Here is a 22,688-nt window from a genome sequence, read left to right as displayed (position 1 = left end):
GCAAGTATATAATGACCTAACTAAACACTTGTTTAGCAAGGCCATATTATATAGCCTGGATTAGACATTCTTTAAAATAGCAAAATTCAAACCTGCAACATACTACTGATATTTAAAAAAATTCTTACTAATTTTGAAAATCAAAATATCTCTATTAAAAAAAAAAAGCAAAGAATAATGATCTGCTAATCCATATACTTACTTGTCTTGCTGTAGGTTTTGTGTATGCTAATCTGACCCCTTGTACAAGTCCTGGGATTATTTCTTCTTCAGCATTTAATTCTTCTTCACTTGTTTCAGATACAACACTAATTCCTAAAATTTAACCAAATAATTTATGTAGAATAAAATTTTTTTAATAAAACCAAATAGTTATAAGTAGCAGAAAATCTTGATTACAATTAGTGTTTTGCTGAGCATTGCTGGGTAGATGTGTTTTATTATACTGACAAGTTTTTTTTTTAATTTCACAATTAATTTAATAAATAAATAAATTAATACTTTAATAAATAGATTTTTGATTTATTTGGAAATATAACCAGACATATAACATCATATGAATGATGTGTTCTCCATTTGACTTCATGGCCCATATACATTAGATGCTTTCCTCTCTCTCACTTCGATAGTCTCCACCCTAGAATCCAGTTTACCATTGAAAAAAGAAACTAATAATACTTTAGCCTTCTTCGACATCTTGGTAACATAAAGAAAGCCCACACAAATACATTCACAATCCCCTCCCCCTCAACAATATGTATCATTAAAACATTAACCAACAGAGCCTATAACCTTTGTTCCAATGAGCCCTCTCTTACAGCAGAACTTAATCATATACACCACACCTCATATAATGATACTGTTGGAGCTGTAACCAAAAAAATAATTAATCCTCCCCTAATCCGTGACCTTCAGAAAGATGTCAGTAATGCCATCATTATTCCATATGCCTGAGGCACTTCAAAAAAATAGCCAAAGTCTTAAAAAATACAATATCTGCATGGCTTTCAAGTCACACCGAAAGCTTGCCATCCTTATACGTTCTACTAAAGATCAGTTCCCTCCTCTCTCTCTCTCTGCTAGAAGTATATAAAGATTCCTGTTCCTGCAAGTTGATCTACTATGGACAAACAGGTATATCAACCAACATCCTCATGGAAGAACATAAAAAATACATCTGCAGTCATGCCTATGGTCAATAGGGCCTTGCAGACCACAATACAGCCACTGAATTAGACATTTTGCAGAAATCAATGGTTTCAGCATAGGCATGCAACTGTCAATACCAATCCTCTTCAACCCCCTCCCCCCACACACAGCATAGTTAAGTGAGATATGAGTTGGGAACAGCCTTCATTAAATGCTTTGGTCAATTGCTGCCTGCAGAAAGTTCTGTTTGTCTGTACAAGCCTTCTCAGATGACATTGATCTCATTCCTGATACCATCTTAGGATCACAGTTACACCTCTTAGACAAGCAATGTGGATTATTTTCCCACTGATTAAACACAAGAGATATATCTCGCCTTTTGAGAAACCAGTCAGCCCTGTTGTTTTCAAAATCATGGCTCCAGCCAGACAGGTACCCACAATAAGCCCTTTATCAAACTCCAAAAAATCCTTTGTTTTCAACAATTTGATCACAATTGATGGTCAGTAATCATCAAATGTGATCAACACCATTGATGATTACTGACCAGCGGCATTCTTAAATAGCTGCCTAGAACACAGTGATGACATAACTAAGTACTTTGCACATATGATGCATAAGTGACATTTATGTACATCTGCATAAAGGTTTCTAATTCAGTGGCCAGAATGTGGATATGTGTAGAATCAACTGTAAAAAGACCATACTCCATCACAGTAAATTTAGGAGAGAGACTATTTGTGGAATCTGCAGCTGCTCTCAGAAATTAGCCTAATTTAAATAAATATGGTTGCATTAAACTTGCCAAAATATAGGGAACACTAAAGACAAACTGCCTCCTCTCTCCTTTCCAGGTGTATACAAAGTTCCTTGTTCTTGGAAAGGAGAGAGGAGGCAGTAAAGGAGGATAGGCAGAAGATCAGCTACCATCTGCATGGAAGAACATAAAAAAATGTGTAGTCAAGACTATGCTTTGGACAGAGCTCACAGAATCAACCGGAAAAAGACCATCATGCTCCATCACAGTAAATTTAGAAGAGAGACTGTTTTTAAAATCTGCTGCTCTTAAAAATAAGCATAATTTCAATAAATGTGGTTGCATAAAACTGAAAATATGGGAAACACTAATACTTTGAGATCCCACTTTACATCCTAGGCTGCCAACAGGTGCCCCGCCTAGTTAGAACTCTAATTTTCGTCCACATTAGTTTTGTGTTGCTTTTGTGTGTGTGTCAAGTCTCATATTGTACTCCCTAACGATGTCTCGGTGACTTAGACGAAATATTGAAGAATTAAATATTTTTAATCCTTTCTCAGTGCTATTCCATTCCATTAAGCCTCTAACATTCTTCTTACTTATACAGCATGGATGTGCTATAGGTTTTGCAACCTTGTGTGTGTATATAAATAAAGTGTTGTATTCTTTTATTCTATATAAATTTATTCAATAAAGAATTCCCTGTTCACCACAGCAGCTTTGCTTATTCCGTTATCTATTTTCAAATTTAATTTGTCAAGTTCATTAAAAATGCCTAAATAGATGAAATATTTTGCTTTCCTATGAGTCCTCTACTGAAAATGCAGTTGATATTTTCCCACATTTCTACCTATTTCCCCATCATTTTGTCTTTTAATTGCTGATTTTCATACAATATTTAAATAAAATAGTTAAAGAGTTCATGATGACTCTGAACTGCATTAATTTAAGAGTATCTGCATAAAGTCAAAAGTAGAACTGAATTACTCCAATTCTGATATTAGGTTTAATGCCACTTTCTTTCATAATGTGATATATATGTATGAATAACATCTTGTGTTATAGCTGATTTTATGAACCTCCTTCAATTGGGACTTTGTCTTTTCCATATCTATAAAACTTAAATACTTGTTATATATCCATGATTTCTCTGTTATTTGTATTAAAGCAAATATTTGTTCCTCATAACTCCTATTCAGCCTGAATCCACCTTGTTTTTCCTCCTTAACCTTTAGTGAATTATGCTTGCACAAATCTAGGTTGGAACACCAGTACAGAAATTCCTCTGTAATTCTCACATTGTTATATTTTCTCTTTTTATAGACTGGTACATGACATCCATACTCGAATCATCTGGAATTTGACCTTCTCATCAGGTCTTCTGAATTACATAGTGCAACCACTATGAAACTTTGGTAACTCCATTTTGAGCACTTCCAGTCAAATATCATCTACTTCACCTGCCCTCAACACTTCAGATTTCTGATATCTTTTCTAACTCGAGTATTGATACGTACTCTAGATTGCATTCCTCTTGAATATTTTCTACTACTGCTCTGCCACTGCTTGTTTCATTTAATATCTTTCACAATAATTATTTCAATATATTCACAATATTGTCAGTTTTTATCTTCTATATTCTTAACAAACTCTTCTCATAACTTCTGTTTAGCTACTATTACCCACAAATTTGCTATCTTACATTTTTCTCTATATTCTATCAGGGAACCTAATGACTTATTTGCTAAGGACTTTCATTTAACTTCTTGAGCTCACCATGAAGATCTAAGGGTTTCTCTGTTATCCTTGCAGGCATCATCACATCTTCCTGCTAAACCAGTTAGTTTTCTTCAGATTTTGCCAATCATTTTCTAATGTGTTGGCCCCTGTTTTCAAAGCTCCTTCACTTTTTCTCCAATAACATTTGAATATTTCAGTCTGCAGTTTGCTTCTGAAAATGGCAAAAATTGTGATTCTTTTTCATACTTTTCTACATATTAAGGGATCACTTTCTTTGTCAAATCCAGTCACTCTTATATTCTGAATCAGTGTAAAGATATTATCAACAATAATATCAGTAAGACTTTCTAACTCCTTGTGTGCTCTTTCCATGTGAATCTTTGTTTCAACATGGTTTTTGTAATGATTTCTCCATGTCTTGAGTAGAAATCCAGTTTATTTATTCATATGGAGCTTCCTCCCTTTTCTCCCCCATCCCTATTGGGGCAAGTTGAGCCCCCTCATGGGGGGTTAAGTATTTATGGCTGTAGATCCGTGTGTGTTCATGGGACTGGTTTGATGAAAAATCCCAGATAAACTGGGGGGGGGGACCCTGCTGTCCATGCCCAAGATCGGCTAACTTGGCTATGGCTGAGGAAGATCCTTAAGCTCCTAACGTCGGCAATGGGAATCGAACCCAGGACACTCCTTCCCCAGGCATATGGTTGCGAAGCACAAAGCCACTAGGCTAACTGCGTGGACACAGAAATCCAGTGGGTACCTGTTTGCTATTTTCTCCAATTTTCCAAACAGATTTTATATGTTTGGTATTCATTTCATGTAAATTAAAAGGAAAAGTTGGTTCTTGTTAGAGATAGGTCCAACAAATATAGCATCTTATAGCTCTTATTTACTGGACTGCAGGATATTGATGAGGCTATGGAGTTTGGGAGTAACTGTGGACAGGGAGTTGAAGCTCAGATAGGCATACTGCAAAAGTTGGCAAAATAGCTTAAAAGATTACTATGTGTTGAAAAAATGCTAACTAGTAAACACAAGGAGGTTATTATCCTATTTTATATGGCTATGATTTAGCCACATCTTGACTACTGTGCAGAGTTTCATCAACTGGGTTTCTTGGAGATCAGATGGTGGTGGTGGTGGTGGCGAGGATTCAGAGAAGTGACTAAGCTGGTGATAGATCTCTAGAATACTCCCTATGAGGACAGGTTGAAGGTGTGTGGGTTGCAAAGTTTAGTTGATAGGCTGAGAAGTGGGGTCATGATGACAGAAATTTAAAGAGGTTATTAAAGGGATTCTAAAGATCAAAGCAAAGGAAATTTTTCAATACATAATGAATAGAGAGAGAGAGAGAGAGAGAGAGAAAGAGAACTGGAGGTCACCCTTGGACATTGTGTAAGAGTGTGCAGATTACATTTTTTCTTTGGGAGAGGAGTGAGTGGAATAGATTGTCAGAATTAGTTGTGAGTACCTGATAGTGAACGAGTTTAAGGAGAGGTATGACAGGCATTGTGTGTATAAAGATTAGCGTGGGTATCTGCAATGAGTCATCCAACTCAGAGTAGATACCCTTGTAATAATAATGACCCCAAAGATGAAACCCACGCTCCATAATGGTCACACGTTAAAATCAACGCACAGATTTTCATGAGAGACAATCAGGGAGGTGGTCTAATACCAAAATCTGGGCATCCAAAACTGTCTACTACCGAAAGACTTTTACAAACATCCATATCACAATGGCATATAAACCACAGCAGCATGGATATTTAAATACAGTGGTATCTTGCTAATCTGAACCAATAAAAACCGTGCTCGTTCGGATTAGCAAATTTTCCCCCAAGAGACAATAACTAGCATTTAAGACAAAAATAATCAGATTCTAATGGTACATCAATTTAATTTTGTAAATAAACAAAGTAACTGATAGAAAAAAAAGCTACTGTACTGTAATGTAAAACTTCAAAATATAATACAGTATACAAGTTTATTTTAGTAAAAAATTTAGTTTGTATGTACCTGTATTGTTGGGGATTCTGATTTAATAAAATTGCATGGTTCAGTATATAACTTAATTTGCTCAAAAAATATCACTTTCTTTCTTGTACACAACACAAAAAACGTTTCACAAAATAAAGCAAAAAAATTTTTTTTATTTCTTTGTCAAAAAGTCATTGATTTTCTTTTGCTTCTTGGAAGCTAAACTTTTTTCTAATGCTTCTTCTCAGAGCTGCATTAGCAATAACATTTTGTGGAATGGCGTATCATTCTGTTTAGCCCATTCTATACACATATTAAAACTGTCAACTGCCTCTTCATGTTTTACTTTTATTTTCTTTGAGTTCTTCATCGTCATCATCGTCTTCTAATTCATTCTGTAGCATCATATTTATAATTTCAGCATTTGATTTGATTTCAAATTCACTTTCGGTTCTACCTGTAATCCATTCCATAACATCTGTTTGTGAAATTTCAACATCTGGATTTATATTTTTAACCAAATTATGCACGTTTTGAATTTCCTCTTTTTGTGTATCACCATAGTTATACTGTATTGTAATAATAAAAAAATAAATAATAATAGTTAAAATAATAATATGTAATAAATAAAACTTTTTTTTCTTTCAAACCACAGTTCGGATTACTGGAGGGTTCAGACTAAAGAGGTTCGAATTAGCGAGATACCACTGTATACACATAAGAGTTTGAAAACAAGAATCAATCCTTGACTCAGTGGAACAATCAGAAGATAAATAATTATTCATTCAGTCAGAAAAGAATGCAGTGAAGCTATTTGTAAAGACAGAAAACTCCAAAAGTTCATGGCAGACTCGAGAAGTTCAAGGAACAGTCCTAGAAAAGAAGAAATCATCCAAAGTTCCTGGCTAAGTCAGCAGGAACCCTGAAAAAACACAGAGGAAAAATATAAGAAAGTTATATGCAAAAAATAGTTAAAAAATAGTTAAAAGTCACAAGAAGTTTTCAGTAAGAAGATGGAAAATAAATATCAGAAAGGAAGAAAAATGCTCCACAGACCATTCAAAAAAACTTATGAAAAAGAATCAGAAATGATATGGGTGGCTTAAAAACTGAAGATATTCTGAATGTTTCAAGTCATTCCTTTGCAAAATTGTTAAATAAGTGATGGACCAGTCATATAAAATATATAAGACAATGCTATCCAGAGTACATATCAATACTTGAAGAAACTTGAAATGTGGTAAGGCAGCTGGAGTGGATGATATTCAAAATGCTCAAATGTGGAGGTCTAAAGATTTTGCAAGTGGCTACACTGTATAATTCTACTCCCATACAACTGAAGAACTCATAGTACTAGTCACTATTTAAAAAAAAAGGAAAATAAAACTGAATATGAGAATTACAGGAGAATTCTCTTGCTCTGTTCCCAGCTAAGATTTATAGAAGCACAATTGAGAAGAATCTAAAAATGTTTCCAAGAGAAATTAGGAAGAACAAGCCAGGCTTAACCAAATAAGGATTGTTGGGAATTTTTTTTAAGACAAAAATTATGGGTATATAAAAAAGATACTCTATTCAAATTTTGTAACATCTGAAAAAGGCATAAATTAAGGTACCAAGGGAAAAGCTGTTTAAACCCTTACAATTATATGATGTAAAGATGACAAATGCAGAACAATATATGCCCATACATGACAGTGATGTAATATAGGTTATTGCAACCTTTTATATGCAGGATCAATATATATATATAAATTTTTTTAATTAAATGACTGGATACTGAGGAATAAAAGTAAAATATAGTTTATTAGCACAACTAGTTGTCTTTTAACAGACTTCTTCAGGTGCATAAAAAAGAGAAAACCAAGCAAAAAACATGAAGGAATAAACTATAAACAAACACGTTAGCATACAGTATTCAAGCATTGCCGTTTGGATATTTAAAACTATTCTCTGGATAACCTCATTGTTGGGCATGTGCATGCATTCAGAATCTCGCAAATGCCAAATTTGGTTAGCAGCACAATTACAGTCTGATAAGTTATAACTAAGGTTGTTATTAAGAAGTATAGGATTAAGGATGATTTCTTTAGATTCCATTATCCTTCTTTCTAGTTCGTCGTAGCAACAACAAAAGATATTATTTGATCTGTCCCATAGAACTGAATGGATGATGCTTTCTTCATTAGTGTTAGCAAAAAACAGAACGTGGTTAGACAGAGCACTAGCCCGTGTTCTGCCATATGTAACATCCTTCGTGTTCTTCAATACATTGCCCAATGGACTTCTCAGTCTGGCTAAAATATGGTTTTTCACAGTTACACCAGATTGGGTAGACACTGGGATATTTAAGGTTGTCATGCCTTGGTTTGGGTCGGCTCAGTAAGGAAATGAAAGGGAGTGAATAACCTCTTCATTTTGTATTTCTTAAGAATGGATTTCTTATAGAGATATTGATTATGGAGTTCATGCCAATTTGGGTGAAACAGAGCTGATATATGGTAGAGAAATATGACCTTTTATACTATTGGTGTCTTCACTATGGCATAGGAGAGGATTTAAAAGTAATTTATTAATTAACAGATGAAGGGATCGAAGGGATAGACAAATGTTCCTTGGAAATTCTGTCATTGTTCTCAGAAGGTTGTTAGTATGATTATGGAGTTCAGGGGTAGGATCCCTTTCGAGGACTGAGTAAGTGTCTGTACATAGTAAGTCCAACTTTTTTTGTCCTAATCTTCAATATTTAGCGCCACTGTACTGTTACCTTTAAAAAGCAGGCAAAATAGCCATAAAAATAATAATTTATGAATCATTTTCTTGGAATAACCATTCTGTTGGAAAGTAGTACAAAGTAATTTAAGCTCTTTGTTAATCTCCTCCTCCTCTTCACAAACAAGAAAGCGAACATGATTTCCTAGTGTCGAGATGATCCCTAGTTTTTGAGGTGGATAATGGTGGGACTGAGAGTGGAGATATCTGTTAGTGTGAGTAGGTTTCCTGTAAATCGAGATTTTTAATTTTTCAGAGAAGCGAGTGAGTTTAACATCTAAAAAAAGGAAGAGAACCATGAACTTCTAATTCAACAGTGAACTTGATGTTTGGGTGTGGACTATTCAGGTGATCAAGGAAGTTCTGAAGAGATTCACGGCCATGGCTCCAAATTAGAAAAATGTCATCTATATATCTTTTCCATATTCTTGGTTTTAAAGGAAAAGAGGAGATAGCCTTTTCTTCAAAATATTCTAGATAAATGTTTGCTAGAATAGGCAATAATGGGTTGCCTAGCTAGACCAGAATTTTGTTTGTAGATAGTATCTTTAAACTTGAAATAGCCAGAATGAATACAGTGAGTTAATAATGACATGGCCTTTTTTTGAATTTTTCTTTCAGTAGTAAGAGAACCTCTTCTGTAGGTACATTAGTAAAGAAGGAGACTATATCAAAGCTGGCCATGATTTTTTTATTCTTTAAGTATTTTTTTTAATGTTTTTTATACTCAAGGCCAAATCAACTGAATTTTTAATAACGAAGACGTGCCAGAAAAACATTTAAGTAATTTTGCTAAGTATTTTGAAAGGTTATAAGTGGGAGAGTCGATTCCTTCTACAATTGGTCATAATGGAGTGTTCTCTTTATGTATTTCTGGTAATGCATATAATCTAGGAATTAACGGATGAAGGGGATCAAAGAGATCGAAAAATGTTCCTTGGAAATTCTGTCGTTGTTCTCAGAAGGTTGTTAGTATGATTATGGAGTTCAGGGGTAGGATCCCTTTCAAGGGCTGAGTAAGTCCACCATTTTGTTGTCGTAATCTTCAATATTAGCACCACTGTAGTGTTACCTTTATCAGCCAGAGGGATTATTATTTCTTTGTTCTTTTGTTGGTTTTTAGTAGCTAGACGTTCTCATTGAGAGATGTTGTCAGCCAAGGGTTTGGCATTGCTGATAATGAAAATAGATTCCATATGGAGTAGATTTGCTTCTTGTGTAGGAAGGAAGGTGGTGGCTTTTTCAATTTTAGTTAGTAATAATTTCAAAATACTTAGCAAAATTACTTAAATGGTTTGTTTAAATGTTCTGGCACATCATCGTTTATTAAAAATTTGGTTGAATTTGTCTCAAGTATAAAAAATATTTCTATAACTCACTGTATTCATTCTGGCTATTTCAAGTTTAAAGATACTATCTACAAACAAAATTCTGGTCTAGCTAGGCAACCCATTATTGCCTATTCTAGCAAACATTTATCTAGAATATTTTGAAGAAAAGGCTATCTCCTCTTTTTCTTTAAAACCAAGAATATGGAAAAGATATATAGATGACATTTTTCTAATTTGGAGCCACGGCTGTGAATCTCTTCAGAACTTCCTTGATCACCTGAATAGTCCACACCCAAACATCAAGTTCACTGTTGAATTAGAAGTTAATGGTTCTCTTCCTTTTTTAGATGTTAAACTCACTCACTTCTCTGAAAAATTAAAAATCTCATTTACAGGAAACCTACTCACACCAACAGATATCTCCACTCTCAGCCCACCATTATCCACCTCAAAAACTTGGAATCATCTTGATGCTAGGAAATCGTGCTCACTTCCTTGTTGTGAGGAGGAGATTAACAAAGAGCTTTAATTTCTTTGTACTACTTTCCAACAGAATGGTTATTCCAAGAAAACAATTAATAAATTATTTTTAAATCCTTTCCATGCCATAGTGAAGACACTAACAGTATAAAAGATCATATTTCTGTACCATATATCAGCTCTGTTTCACCCAAATTGGCCAAAGTTCTTATGAAATTCATTAAGACATTATTCACTCCCATTCTTAAACTCCGTTCCTTACTGAGCCAACATAAACCAAGGCATGACAACCTTAAATATCCTGGCATCTACCAAATCTGGTGTAACTGTGAAAAATCATATTTTGGCCAGGCTGAGAAGTCCATTGAGCTAAGTATTAAAAAACACAAGAGGGCATTATATACGGCAGAACACGGGCTAGTGCTCTGTCTAACCACGTTCTGTTTTCTGCTAACACTAATGAAGAAAGCATCATCCATTCAGTTCTATGGGACAGATCAAATAATATCTTTTGTTGCTACGACAAACTAGAAAGAAGGATAATGGAATCTAAAGAAATCATTCTTAATCCTATACATCAAATAACAACCTTAGTTATAAGTTATTACCTATCAGACAAGTTATTACCTGTCATTGTGCTGCTATCCAAATTTGGCGTTCACGAGATTCTGGATGCATGTGCATGCACGCCCATAAAATGAGGTTATCCAAAGAACAATTTTAAATGTCCAAATAGCAACGCTTTAATACTGAACTGTGTATGCTAACACGTTGTTTGTGTAGAGTTTATTCCTTCATGTCTTTTTCTTGGTTTTCTCTTTTTTATGCACCTGAAGAAGTCTGTTAAAAGGGGAAACTAGTTGTGCTAATAAACTATAATTTACTTTTCTCTCTCAGTATCCAGTAATTTAATTTTTGAAAAAACATGTCTCTCCACCGAGTAAACCAGTCTTGCCACACATATATGTATATATATACACAGATAGTCCTTGACTTACGATGGGGTTCCGTTCCAACGTCTCCGTCGTAAGTTGATTCTGATGTAAGTCGAGAACTTTTTTTTAAATTCTTAATTTGTTTGATTTCTGTTATAAGTTTCTATTTAACTTAAAATGGTTAAAAATGGATAAACTTACATAAACCTTTATAAATTATTTATTAGCACATATACATATAAATACATAAATACAAAATTAAGAAAGAAAAATTTAAGAAAAAATTACATAAACATATCAAAAATGGTGCACTTTAATTTGAAATTCCTTTAAATATTAGTGTCTTTAATTAAACAGTTGAGTAACTGTCATTTGGACGATATGGTTATTTCTCGCAATCAGGAATAGCTTTTTTTAATAAGAAAATTGGTTAATGTTGTCTGTTGAGTTTTTTCTTTTTTTTTCTTTATATATTTTGCGATAACATCTGACTGCGTCTCAAATTTGCTTTTTGACTTCAGCAAAGCGATCAGTGTCTTGATCCATATTTTCGAGCAGCCGAAGTCCTTGATTTAGTTTAGAAAATACTTCAGCTAATCCTTTTACAGTAAATTTTTTTAACAATTTCTCTTCTTCTTCTACAACTCTTTCATTTCAGAAAATCGAGCCTTGATCAGTTAGTTCACCTTCTTCGTATCTGTTAATTCTTTTATATCGGTAATATTGATTTCTAGATCCGGTTTTCTTGCAATTTCAACGATTTCTTCACCAATTTGTTCAGTTTCTCCCGTTATTTCATTGGTTAATATCGTAATTTTTCCAAAAATCACGTAATGTTATAGCATCATTGTCCATTGCTGTTATTGTTTGAGAAAATGTAGTTTTCAGATAATATGTCTTGAATGTAGCAATCGAATCTTGATCCACAGGTTGAATCATAGATGTCGTATTGGGCTGTAGCTACATCATGTTTATATTTTCATTCAAATCGCTCATGTAAAGAGGATGTCCTGGAGCATTGTCAAGCAGCTATAGAATTTTAAAAGGAATGTTTTTTTTCAAGACAGTAGGCATGTACTTCTGGAATAAAACAATTTAAGAACCAGTCTTCAAATAAAACAATTGTCATTCAAGCATTAGGATTACTTCTGTAGTAAACCGGAAACTTATTCTTGTCAATGTTTTTCAAAGCTCTGAAGTTTTGTGAACGGCAAACAAGAAATGGTTTTAATTTAAAACCAGCAGCATTTCCTCCAAGAAGAAACAATCCTATTTTTAAATGCCTTAAAACCAGGTGCTGATGTAGCTTCTCTGTAAATGCAAGTTCGTTCTGGCATTCTTTTCCAGAACAGTCCGATTTCATCTACGTTAACAATTTACTCTATCAAATAACCTTCTTCTTTTATCATCTCTTTCAGATTTTTCTTGAAAATTTTGGCAGTTTCTCCCGTTATTCATATGTTATGCAAGTTAAATCAGCTTTTGAATCGAAGATAAAACCAACCTTTATTAGTACTAAATGTATGCTCGCCATATTTATCTTCTTGTTGTTTCCTTAAATTATCAAATCGGCTGCATGCTTTTGTTTGAATTGTAAATAAACAGGGGAATATTCTTGTTGATTTGATCATCTATCCATATCATTAAAAGCTTCTCCATTTCATGAATTGGCCCTTCTCTTTTTTTCATTAAAATTGTACATTTCATATTAACTGCCCCTTTAGCTGTCTCCATTATTCTTGATTTATCATTTATAACTGTTGAAACAGTTGAATGCGATAGTTTTTCTTCTCGTGCTATTTCACTGACTTTCTTTCCTTTGTCATATGCTTTAATGACCTTCATTTTAACATCTAAACTTCAAGCTTTCTTCACCATCTTTTTTATGTTGGAATTTTCATCAGTAGTATTATTTCTCTTACTGGACATGATAGGGTTATGACGACATACAAAAATTGCAACGAGAGAAACAAACACTTTGACTGATGATTAGCAATTAATGTGTCAAATGCTGTGATGTTAGAAGTGGGTGAATCATAGCAGCGGCTATTATGTATTGGTGATAGGCTTTGCTTGTCGACTAATGGTGACGCTGTGATGCATGTACAAAAGCAATGTGATATATATGCTGGCAGCAAAGTTAAATTAGAGAATTTTTAATAATAATTTTTGGCCATCGTAAGTGCGAATCGTCGTAAGTCAAGGACTACCTGTATATATATATATATATATATATATATATACATACATATACGTAGGCTGTTCGATAGGTAATAAAACTAATTTTACTATCGCGAAACCACTCATCACAATATTAATTTCTTTGGAATAAAGAAATGTTGCTGTCTGTATTAACAAAAGAGGTTGATAGATACGGGCTGATGTGCCAGTGTTACGTGACTAAATGCAAGCTTGTTTCGGCGTGCCTACGAGCAATTAAATTTTGTGTGCATTTGCAAAAATCGGCATCGGACAAGCTTAAGAAGTTGTCGCCTTCTTGTTCCAGTCTTTCTTTCCATTCTGTGCACACATCCACTCGATGCTGCATTTGCTCCGGTGTCAAGAGTTTGGGAATCCATCGGGCGCAAACACGTTTCAGTCCCAAATGAGTGAACACTTCCCACAGAAATATTCAGGACAACATGCAGCTGGCGTACTGTAATTCTGCGATCCTCCTTGATGATAATCGCTGCTGTGTTGATCATTGTTTCTGTGATGGACGTTGAAGGTCTTCCACATTTTGCCTTCCTTCCTTAAAAGTTTTATGCCAGCGAAAAACTCTTGCCGTCGACATTGCTTCATCGTGGAAAGCTTTGCGTATCATGTTAAAAGTGTCCTATGCCAATTTTTGCAAACGCACACAAAATTTAATCGCATAATGCTGTTCCAAGGACGCTTCCATTTCGACGACTGGTCGAGGTTCGTAGGCGCACCGAAACAAGCTTGTGTTTAGTCACATGACACTCTGGCACATCAGCCTGTATATGCCATCTATCAACCTCTTTTGTTAATACAGACAGCAACATTTCTTTATTCCAAAAAAATTAATATTGTGATGAGTGGTTTTGTGACAGTAAAATTAGTCTTATTACTTATTGAACAGTCCTCGTATATATATATATATATATAAATAACCCTATTTGTAAGTCAGCAGTCAGAATTGAAGCAGGATAATAGTTTGATATAATATTAGATAAGACAAGGATGCATTTCATCTCTACTGTGATACCTCTACCTATATTACATCATGAAAGAAAATGCATTAAACCTAATATCAAAATTGGAGTTATTCAATCCCATCTCTATTTTATGCAGATGCTATACTCAAATAATTGTCATACAAAATCTTCAGGACACTATATTGAATAACTGCTGTAAGAAAAATATGAAAATTGCAATTAAAAAAACAAAATTATGGAAAATAGCCCATGCTGTATCTTCAATAGAGAACCTACAGAATAAATAACATATTTCAGTAATTAAGGCACAATTTTTGGTTAAAAACAGCAAATTTGGATAGCAGAATAAGCAAAGCTAGTATGATGGGCAGAGAGTCACTGAATAAATTTACATAGAATAAGAGAGAAATTAGTCAAAATAACACCACATTAGCTGCTTTACTTTTCAAGTTTTTTCTAACTTTAAAAGTCAAGTTAGAAATAACACACCTCAAAGACTAGAAACCCAGATAAAACTAAGTTAATTTCATTTTTATCTGGCCCCTATAAGGTACCTTTTTTAGGACATTAGTTCCTTTACACTTGCAATTTCAATTATTTATTTCTAAAACAACCTAATTAAGTGTCACATGTCTATATCATTTGTAATTTTGTGCTCTGGGGATGCTGATTGGAAATTCAGCAAAATATTAGTAAGTTCAAGAAATTAATTTTTGTTGTTTATACTCTGGAATAACAACAATATAGAATACTGTTGATGAGATGCCAAATTTCCTTTTAAAAAACTTAATACCAATTATTATTTTAATATATTAATATGTCCATTGAAAATCCATTGCAAGGGATCACAAACTTCAAGATCAATTAAATATAATATGTTAACTTACCCCACTCATTGTCTTCATGTAAAACTTCATCTTTTATTTCTACTACTGATTCTTTAGGTTTCTGAATTTCCTTTTCCTATCAAATCAATTAAGACAATTCTTAAAAATTGTTCAGTTTCTAATGAAAATGTTTTCATTATCCAATTACTTTATTCAGTTTAATAAGTAAGCTAGATAATTAAATCTAATTCATTTAGATAGTATGTGACTTCTATTTTCCCTCTTTTTCATGCAGTGCAAGTAATGGCAAGGGGGAGGGGTCCCAGTAAAGAATTTAGCAATTAAAACTGGTTGCTATAGGTTTTCAATCATATGATGCATTATGCTGTTGACATCCACTTTTCTACACACACCTGGTGGGAGTTGTCCAAGTACTATAGAAAGGGCACTGCTGAAGCTATGTTATGACAAGGGATAACATGGCCTCTGGAACATATTAGTAGATAACTGGAGAGGACAAACACGTAGTGCTCTCTCATTACCTCTTCATCTAACAGAAAAGAAAAAACTCAGTATTACTGTAGTTTTAATAGCCTTCTTCAAAAAATAACACACGAAAAATATATATAAAACTCCATGTAAAGTCACATCTGCAGCATAAACAAACATAAATGGCATACATCATATTTTGCAAACATCCAGATCCTGACATCTTGTTTCTAATTGAACCTTAAACTACAGAAGCAAGCAACCACTTTCCACCTTGACTGTCCAAACTACACAAAGGTGGCATTTATGCAATCTGATATTCCATAGAAATGGCAAATCTGGAATTTTTTTTTATTTTTAAATGTCTGGCTAAGGTTTCCTCGCCCCATTATGTCGCATTCATTTGCTGTCTCCTGCTCTCAAGGTTCTAAAAATTATCTAACCTCTTTGACTTCTTCTCTTTAGAGCCTTGAATTTTCTGTAGTCAGACTTCGAAACATGAAGTAATTGTTTTTAAGGACTTTAAACACATCCATGCTAGACAGAAACTTGACTCATTCTGTGCATACTTTCAACATTAAGTATGATTAATATAAAGCATTTTTGTTTTTTGCCAAACTACTTGATGGCCTATAGTAGTTGCATGGGATGTCAAACTTGATTTATGCTGTCTTTTTTTTTTTTTTTTGACACTTCATACATGTTCATACATCAGATCTCCCCTGACCTTCCTGTTTGGCCTACATAGCAAATGCCACAAGAGCAATGAATCTCATAAATGCCTGTTTTTTCATGGGATGGTGGAAGTTTTGGTAAATGTGAGAATCTGGAGATTTTATGAAATGGTAAAAAACTGCTTTAACATTGTACTCACAGAGTAACTTTGCATTTTGTAACATTCTTGATGTAAGGCAGCGTGATTGCATTCTTAAAATCTTGTTTATATACAGGAGGTCTAAAACCAATCAAAGAGCACGATGTTCCATTGTTCTTCCAATTACACTATGGAGGCTATACATAGTGTAATACATATATATATATGTTATTTATTATTATAAGACCTCCATGGAGTCAAGAGGCTCATCATGGGAGATCACACTCTCATATGCACACCTCATCATAGCTTTATTTAAATGCATTCATTGTCTCTGTACTCACACTTTCAGGCAATGCATTCCAATCACCCACCACTCTCCATGCAACAAATCTACTCCTCATATCATTTCTAGATATTCTATGAAAAATCTCATCCACATGAATTGTCTCTGAACTCTCTGCAACAACTCATTATCCTTTTGAAAATCAGGTTACCAAATCTCTGCACAGTAATCCATATGTGATCTGATCAAAGCCTTGCACAATGGAAGCCCTTCCAATGTCATTTATACAAAATAAACAATTGCTCCAAAACAGACCCCTAGTGACTTTCCTTTTCTGGGATATTGCTCCCCCATACACAACATGCTCTTACCTATCAGACAGACAATCTCCAATCCACACACTAATCTGCCATCTGTTCCAATTTAATTGCTACCGTATGTGGCAATTTATCGAAGGCTGTTGCAAAATCTAAATATACTACTATATATGCATCCTTGTCATCCCCACCTTGTCTGATGTATTTGTCACCTTGTTATAATAACTGTCTATCAAAGAGAATGTCAATGCTTCTCTAACAGCTGGGCTACAACTCCAGGCAAGCAGACTGGCCTTTAATTTGAAGGTGTAGTCTTATCACCCCCTTTATGAAGCAGAACAATTTTGCCCTCTTTCCCTCCTTTGGAACTTGAGAGTCAATCTAAGACTCATGTTAAAATGATAAATTAAAGTTGTCATTAACACCCAGGAACATTTACAGTGCAGGCTAAAGGCAACCCAAAAGAATCTTCTCGTTATTCTGCATGTAAAAGAAAGAATCAATGTGGAAGAATAACTCTGGAGAATGCAGATGATATCCTGGTATAAGAAGCACATGAAAATGTTCAAATAATGAGTGTTCACTTCACTATGATCTATCAATAAGATAGCACAAAGTGCTATCATTACATTGGATGAAGAGATACTAACTACTAACCTAATTAGACACATCGGTTTTGCACCACCCTTGCTCTATTATCATATATTGTTTCCATTCCTTTGGGATATGTTCTGAACTGATACTCAAGTTATATAGTATAAATGTGTCAAGGATTCTAGCCAGTTTGGCTGAATGTTCCTTTAACATATGTATTGATATCCCATTTCTCTCTCTCTCTCTTGCTGAAATCATATCCAGGTTATGCAACAACTCTTGAACTTCTTTCTCAAGCACCCGTATCTCTTCATCCAATGTAATGATAGCACTTTGTGCTATCTTACATATGCCTTATTGATAGATCATAGTGAAGTGAACACTCATTATTTGAACATTTTCATGTGCTTCTTATACCAGGATATCATCTGCATTCTCCAGAGTTATTCTTCCACAATGATTCTTTCTTTTACATGCAGAATAACGAGAAGATTCTTTTGGGTTGCCTTTAGCCTGCACTGTAAATATACCTAACAGTATCTTTTTAATGGTAGTGATGATTTTAGAGGAGTTAAGTACTGGGCTAGAGAAATGTTGATGGACACTTTGAAAAGAACAGCATTATACTAAAGAGATATCCTGCTTGAGCAATCTGCTCATATTTTAAAATAATGTAATAGATGACTTAGGGAATCGATACACTGTGATACTGCCAAACTTTGCCAAGGCATTTGATAGGATACCAAATGGCTGTTGCCAGTGCTGGCTCTAGAGGTTCCTGGCACCCTAATGCAAATTTAAGTTGAGCACCCTTTACCTTTTTTAAAAAAAAGTAGTTAAAATTTAACAGCTAAAATCTCAAAACACATATTTTTCTGTAAAGTCATGTACTTTGAAAAATACATATATTAACAACACAACAAAAATCACAAAACATACAAAAATGTAGACAGAATTAGATACATAAGTTGCCGATTACTGGGCTATAAGCTAATATAACTAGAGATGCACAAACTAGAAAAATTGCACAATGATAAGAATAATTTAATTTTTAATGGAAAAAGAAATGTATGAAAAGAATTGAATTATTTAAAGTTTACTTTTCTTGATTTTATGGAAGAAAATCATACAAAATTTCACTTATTTCTAGTTTCTCGCAGTATCACCTATTGCATTCATTAACAGTCCAACCAGTTCATCATCATCATCAAATTCATGATATATACCCTCAAGGGGTGTACAGGATATGATAATACTACATGAAAAATTTACATCATTACTAACTTCCTATCTACAATTTTCCTCCAAATCAGTCTGTTAAATGTCAAGACTCCAATATTATCAGGTCTTATATTTCTGTCTTCTAAGGCACTTTTTACTGTATCAATCCACCTATATCTTGGTCTTCATCTAGGTCTTTTTCCTACCAACCTGGCAGAGAACACTTGTTTTGCTAATCTTTCCTCTCCCATTCTGCTTAAGTGACCATACCACCTGAAATTAGCTCTACTAATGCATTCCTGAATGCTGACAATATCAAGTTCTTTCCTAATATCCTCGTTTTTAATATGATATTGCCATTGATGACCCTAATCTTTTCAGGACTCTCATATCTGCAGTCTCTAGTCCTTGGTCAAGTGTTTTACTTCTAACCCAGCTCTTAGATCCATAAGTTAAAATTGGTTTAAACACTCTTGTATACAGCTAATTTAGAGTTTTGGCTAATTTCTCTCTTATTCCATATGAATTTATTCAATTCACTTCCTACCATACCAGCTTTGTTGATTTTGTTGTCTATTTCTTTATTTAATTTACCATCTTCACTAAAAATTGTGCCTAAGTAGCTGAAATGTTTTACTTGTTCCACAGGTTCTCCATTCACAACACAGTTGACATTTTCAATGATTCTGCCTATTTTCATTGTCTTTGTCTTTTTATTGCTAACCTTCATACCATATCTATTACAACAGTTATTCAATTTAGTCAGGGAATCTTGAAGACTTGTAGCGGATTTATTTAAAAGTATACCATCGTCTGCATAAAGCAAAGAGCTGACATTAACATCTCCAATTTTGATATCAGGTTTAATACCACTTTCCTTCATAATGTGATCATTACAGATAATGAATAACAGAGGGGATAATATACATCCTTGTCTCACACCAGATTTAGCATTGAACCATCTTCCTGTTCTACCTTCAAATCTAACTGCTGACTTACAATACAAAGACTAAGTATTGCTTGATATAATGCCCCACTGACACCATATAACTGTAGCGTTTTGAATAGCTTCTCTCTTGGCACCTTTTTATATGCCTTTTCCAGATCAACAAAACTTAAATACAAATCTTTGTTATTTCCCATGATTTCTCAACTATTTATCGTAAAGTGAAAATCTGATCTTGACAGCCTCCATTTGGCCTGAATCCAGCTTGTTCTTCACAAAGCTTTTCTTCAACAATCCTTCTCAACCATTTCTCAAGTATAGTTGAGTAAATCTTACCAGGAACACTCAGTAATGAAATGCCTCTGTAATTATCACATTCAGTTTTATTTCCCTTTTCATATATGGGTATTATAATCATCTGGAATTCGTCCCTCTGTTCAGGCCTACTGAACTATGAAGCAGCCACTGTAAGACTATACCTTCATACTTGAGCATTTCTGGTCGAATATCATCTACTCCAGCTGCCTTTCCACATTTCAGGCTTTTGATGGCTTTTTCTACTTCAAGTATGAAGATCTATTCCTGCTCCATGCTTGGTCAGTGTTTTTTACCACTGTGCTGTCACTGATTGTTTCATTTAGCAATTTTTCGAAGTAATTACTCCATACTTCAAGGATATTTTTTTCTCCAGTTTTCATGTCACCTTTATAATCTCTAATTCCTTTTACAGCACTCTTTCTTCCATTGCTGAGCTTTTTCAACAGCCTCTAGAATATTTTGCCACCTTTCTGATATTTATGTTCTGTGTTCTTGCCAAAGTCTTCCCATGACTTTTGTTTAGCTAGTTTAACACAGTGTTTAGCTTTCTTACATTTGTCTCTGTATTCTCTAAGAGCTGACTTATTTGCCAGGAACTTTTGATATGCTCTCTTCTTTTCCTTCACTGCTTCTACTTAAATTCCTGTGTCCATCATTGAGTTCTTATTTCTCTATCCTTGCAGACAACCTTATCACATGCCTCTCTGGCTGAGTCAATCAATGCTTTCTTTAGGGATTGCAAATGAATCACCGAGGTTTGGTTCTTGTTATCAAACTTTAATTTTTTTTTCCTGAATAATGTCTGTGTATTTTAGTCTACAATTCACATCTGAGAGCTGCTCAACTTTTATTCACTTTCAAACTTCTTTACATTTCTTCTTTGAACGACTGACAGGTTATCGAGTCCAATACGTATGAGGAAGACAACATGATAAGGAAATAATAAATGCTGAAGATCCTAAAATGTTCATTTTCAAATCAAAAATGGATATTTACTAACGAATTTATATTTTTGGTATTAATAGACTCAGAATCTATGCTGCTGTCTATCCAAGAAATCTATCAAAGATCTTTCAGCTTTATAAAATTCATATTTCAGAAAACTCTAAAGTGTTTTTTTAAATTTTGTTTTGCAAAATTGCTTGAAATTAGGTAACAGCTGATTTTTATCACCTGGTCTGAATCATTAATGCTTACTGGAGGCTTGAAGTAGCTTGCAAGAGTTTCATGTTTGGTCTCTGGAAAGCAAAGTATCCAAAGACTATCTAATCCATGGTGCTAAGGTAAAGTATGTTTCCAATCTTGCTATTAAACTCTGCAGCCAAAAGTGAAACGTGTCTGTTGTGAAAGAAAGTACGAGTATCAGGTTAAAAACAATTGTTTGGGACTTTAAAGCAAATTTTACAATTTAAAAATTAAATCATAAGAGTATGATGGGTAGTTACAAATTTTAAAAAAGTTTTTCATTAAATGAAAAAAAAAAAAAAAAAAAAAATGAAGATTTTAAAGGAAATTGAGCTAATTTCTTTTATTTTTTCATGCATCTCTATCACACTGATTTATTCTATTAAATTCTTTGGAGTTCTGTCAAATCTTGGCTGCTTTCCATTGCTCATCAATAATTCTTCTCAGACCTTTTTCATATGCTATATAAAAGAAAGAGCCTAAAAAGCCTGATTTGTAAATGAAACTTTAAAATTTACATTAAAAAAAGTGAATAAATTTATCCATTTTGAATATAAGTTACTATGCAATATACACATGAAACTACAGTGGTTCAAAAATATCAGTAATAAATGGAGAGCATAAGTACTACTTAGTACCACATAAGATCTACTTTATGTAGATCCCACTCACTAAAGGTTGTAAACCTATAGTAAATTACCATTAGAACCATGAATGAACTAAATTAGATATAATCCAGAAATTCTGTTCTTAGATACCAGACAGAACTTTTTTTAAGCCACTTCAGGCTCCAATAAACAGGATGGCCAAGTTAAAATTCATCCACCGCTTAAAAACTTAAGACCACTTTTTAAGTGGCAGATTTCTACCACTGAAGACCATAACTTCAAATAGTCCATAACTTTCATTAGTATTTTAATTAGGCTCATATTTTAATGACTAATATATAGCCCATTTTCGTTTAGGAGTACCCCTTCTTTTACAAAGTCATGTGGGGGAATTATTTGAAAAACCCAGGTTTTTTAAATATATGTATAATATTATTATTATTAAGGGTGGGTACATGTACCACGGGTATTAACATGGGAAATTTCCCAGAAATAATACCTTTTAATTAGGCTCTACTAACCTGCCAGCAAAGTTTCAAACTTACAGGTTTCCTTAAAAAGGTGGTAGATAACTTTTTCCCCTTTGTTTTTTATTAGTTTTCCTATATAGATTGTTGAAAAATCCAAGAGGCATTAGAAGATAATTATATTAATTTTTTTAAAAAAAACTATGTCCACGGATCTATCACTAAATGCAAATCTTCAGCACTTTTTCTTTTATTATGAATTAGAAAGTAGCCCTGTAGAAATGACATCTTCC

General features: G+C 33.8%; 1 protein-coding gene across 1 annotated transcript in view; it reads right to left on the bottom strand.

Annotated features, from left to right (window-relative positions):
- Uba5 (Ubiquitin-like activating enzyme 5) overlaps nt 1-22,688 on the bottom strand; it is a 135,068-nt gene that overhangs the window by 2,538 nt on the left and 109,842 nt on the right. The window contains exons 10-11 of the mRNA XM_090408563.1: nt 15,211-15,286; nt 203-315 (exon numbers count right to left, since the gene is read on the bottom strand). Coding sequence (XP_090264689.1) covers nt 203-315; nt 15,211-15,286 — 189 coding nt within the window. The remainder of the gene's footprint in view (nt 1-202; nt 316-15,210; nt 15,287-22,688) is intronic.

The sequence above is a fragment of the Typopeltis vanoorti genome, chromosome 2 (genome assembly GCF_054136105.1).
Source record: "Typopeltis vanoorti isolate ZY-2024b chromosome 2, IOZ_Tvanoo_1.0, whole genome shotgun sequence".
Lineage (NCBI taxonomy): Eukaryota > Metazoa > Arthropoda > Arachnida > Uropygi > Thelyphonidae > Typopeltis > Typopeltis vanoorti.
Note: the sequence above shows the minus strand (reverse complement) of the source record. Positions and strands in the feature narration are given on the sequence as shown.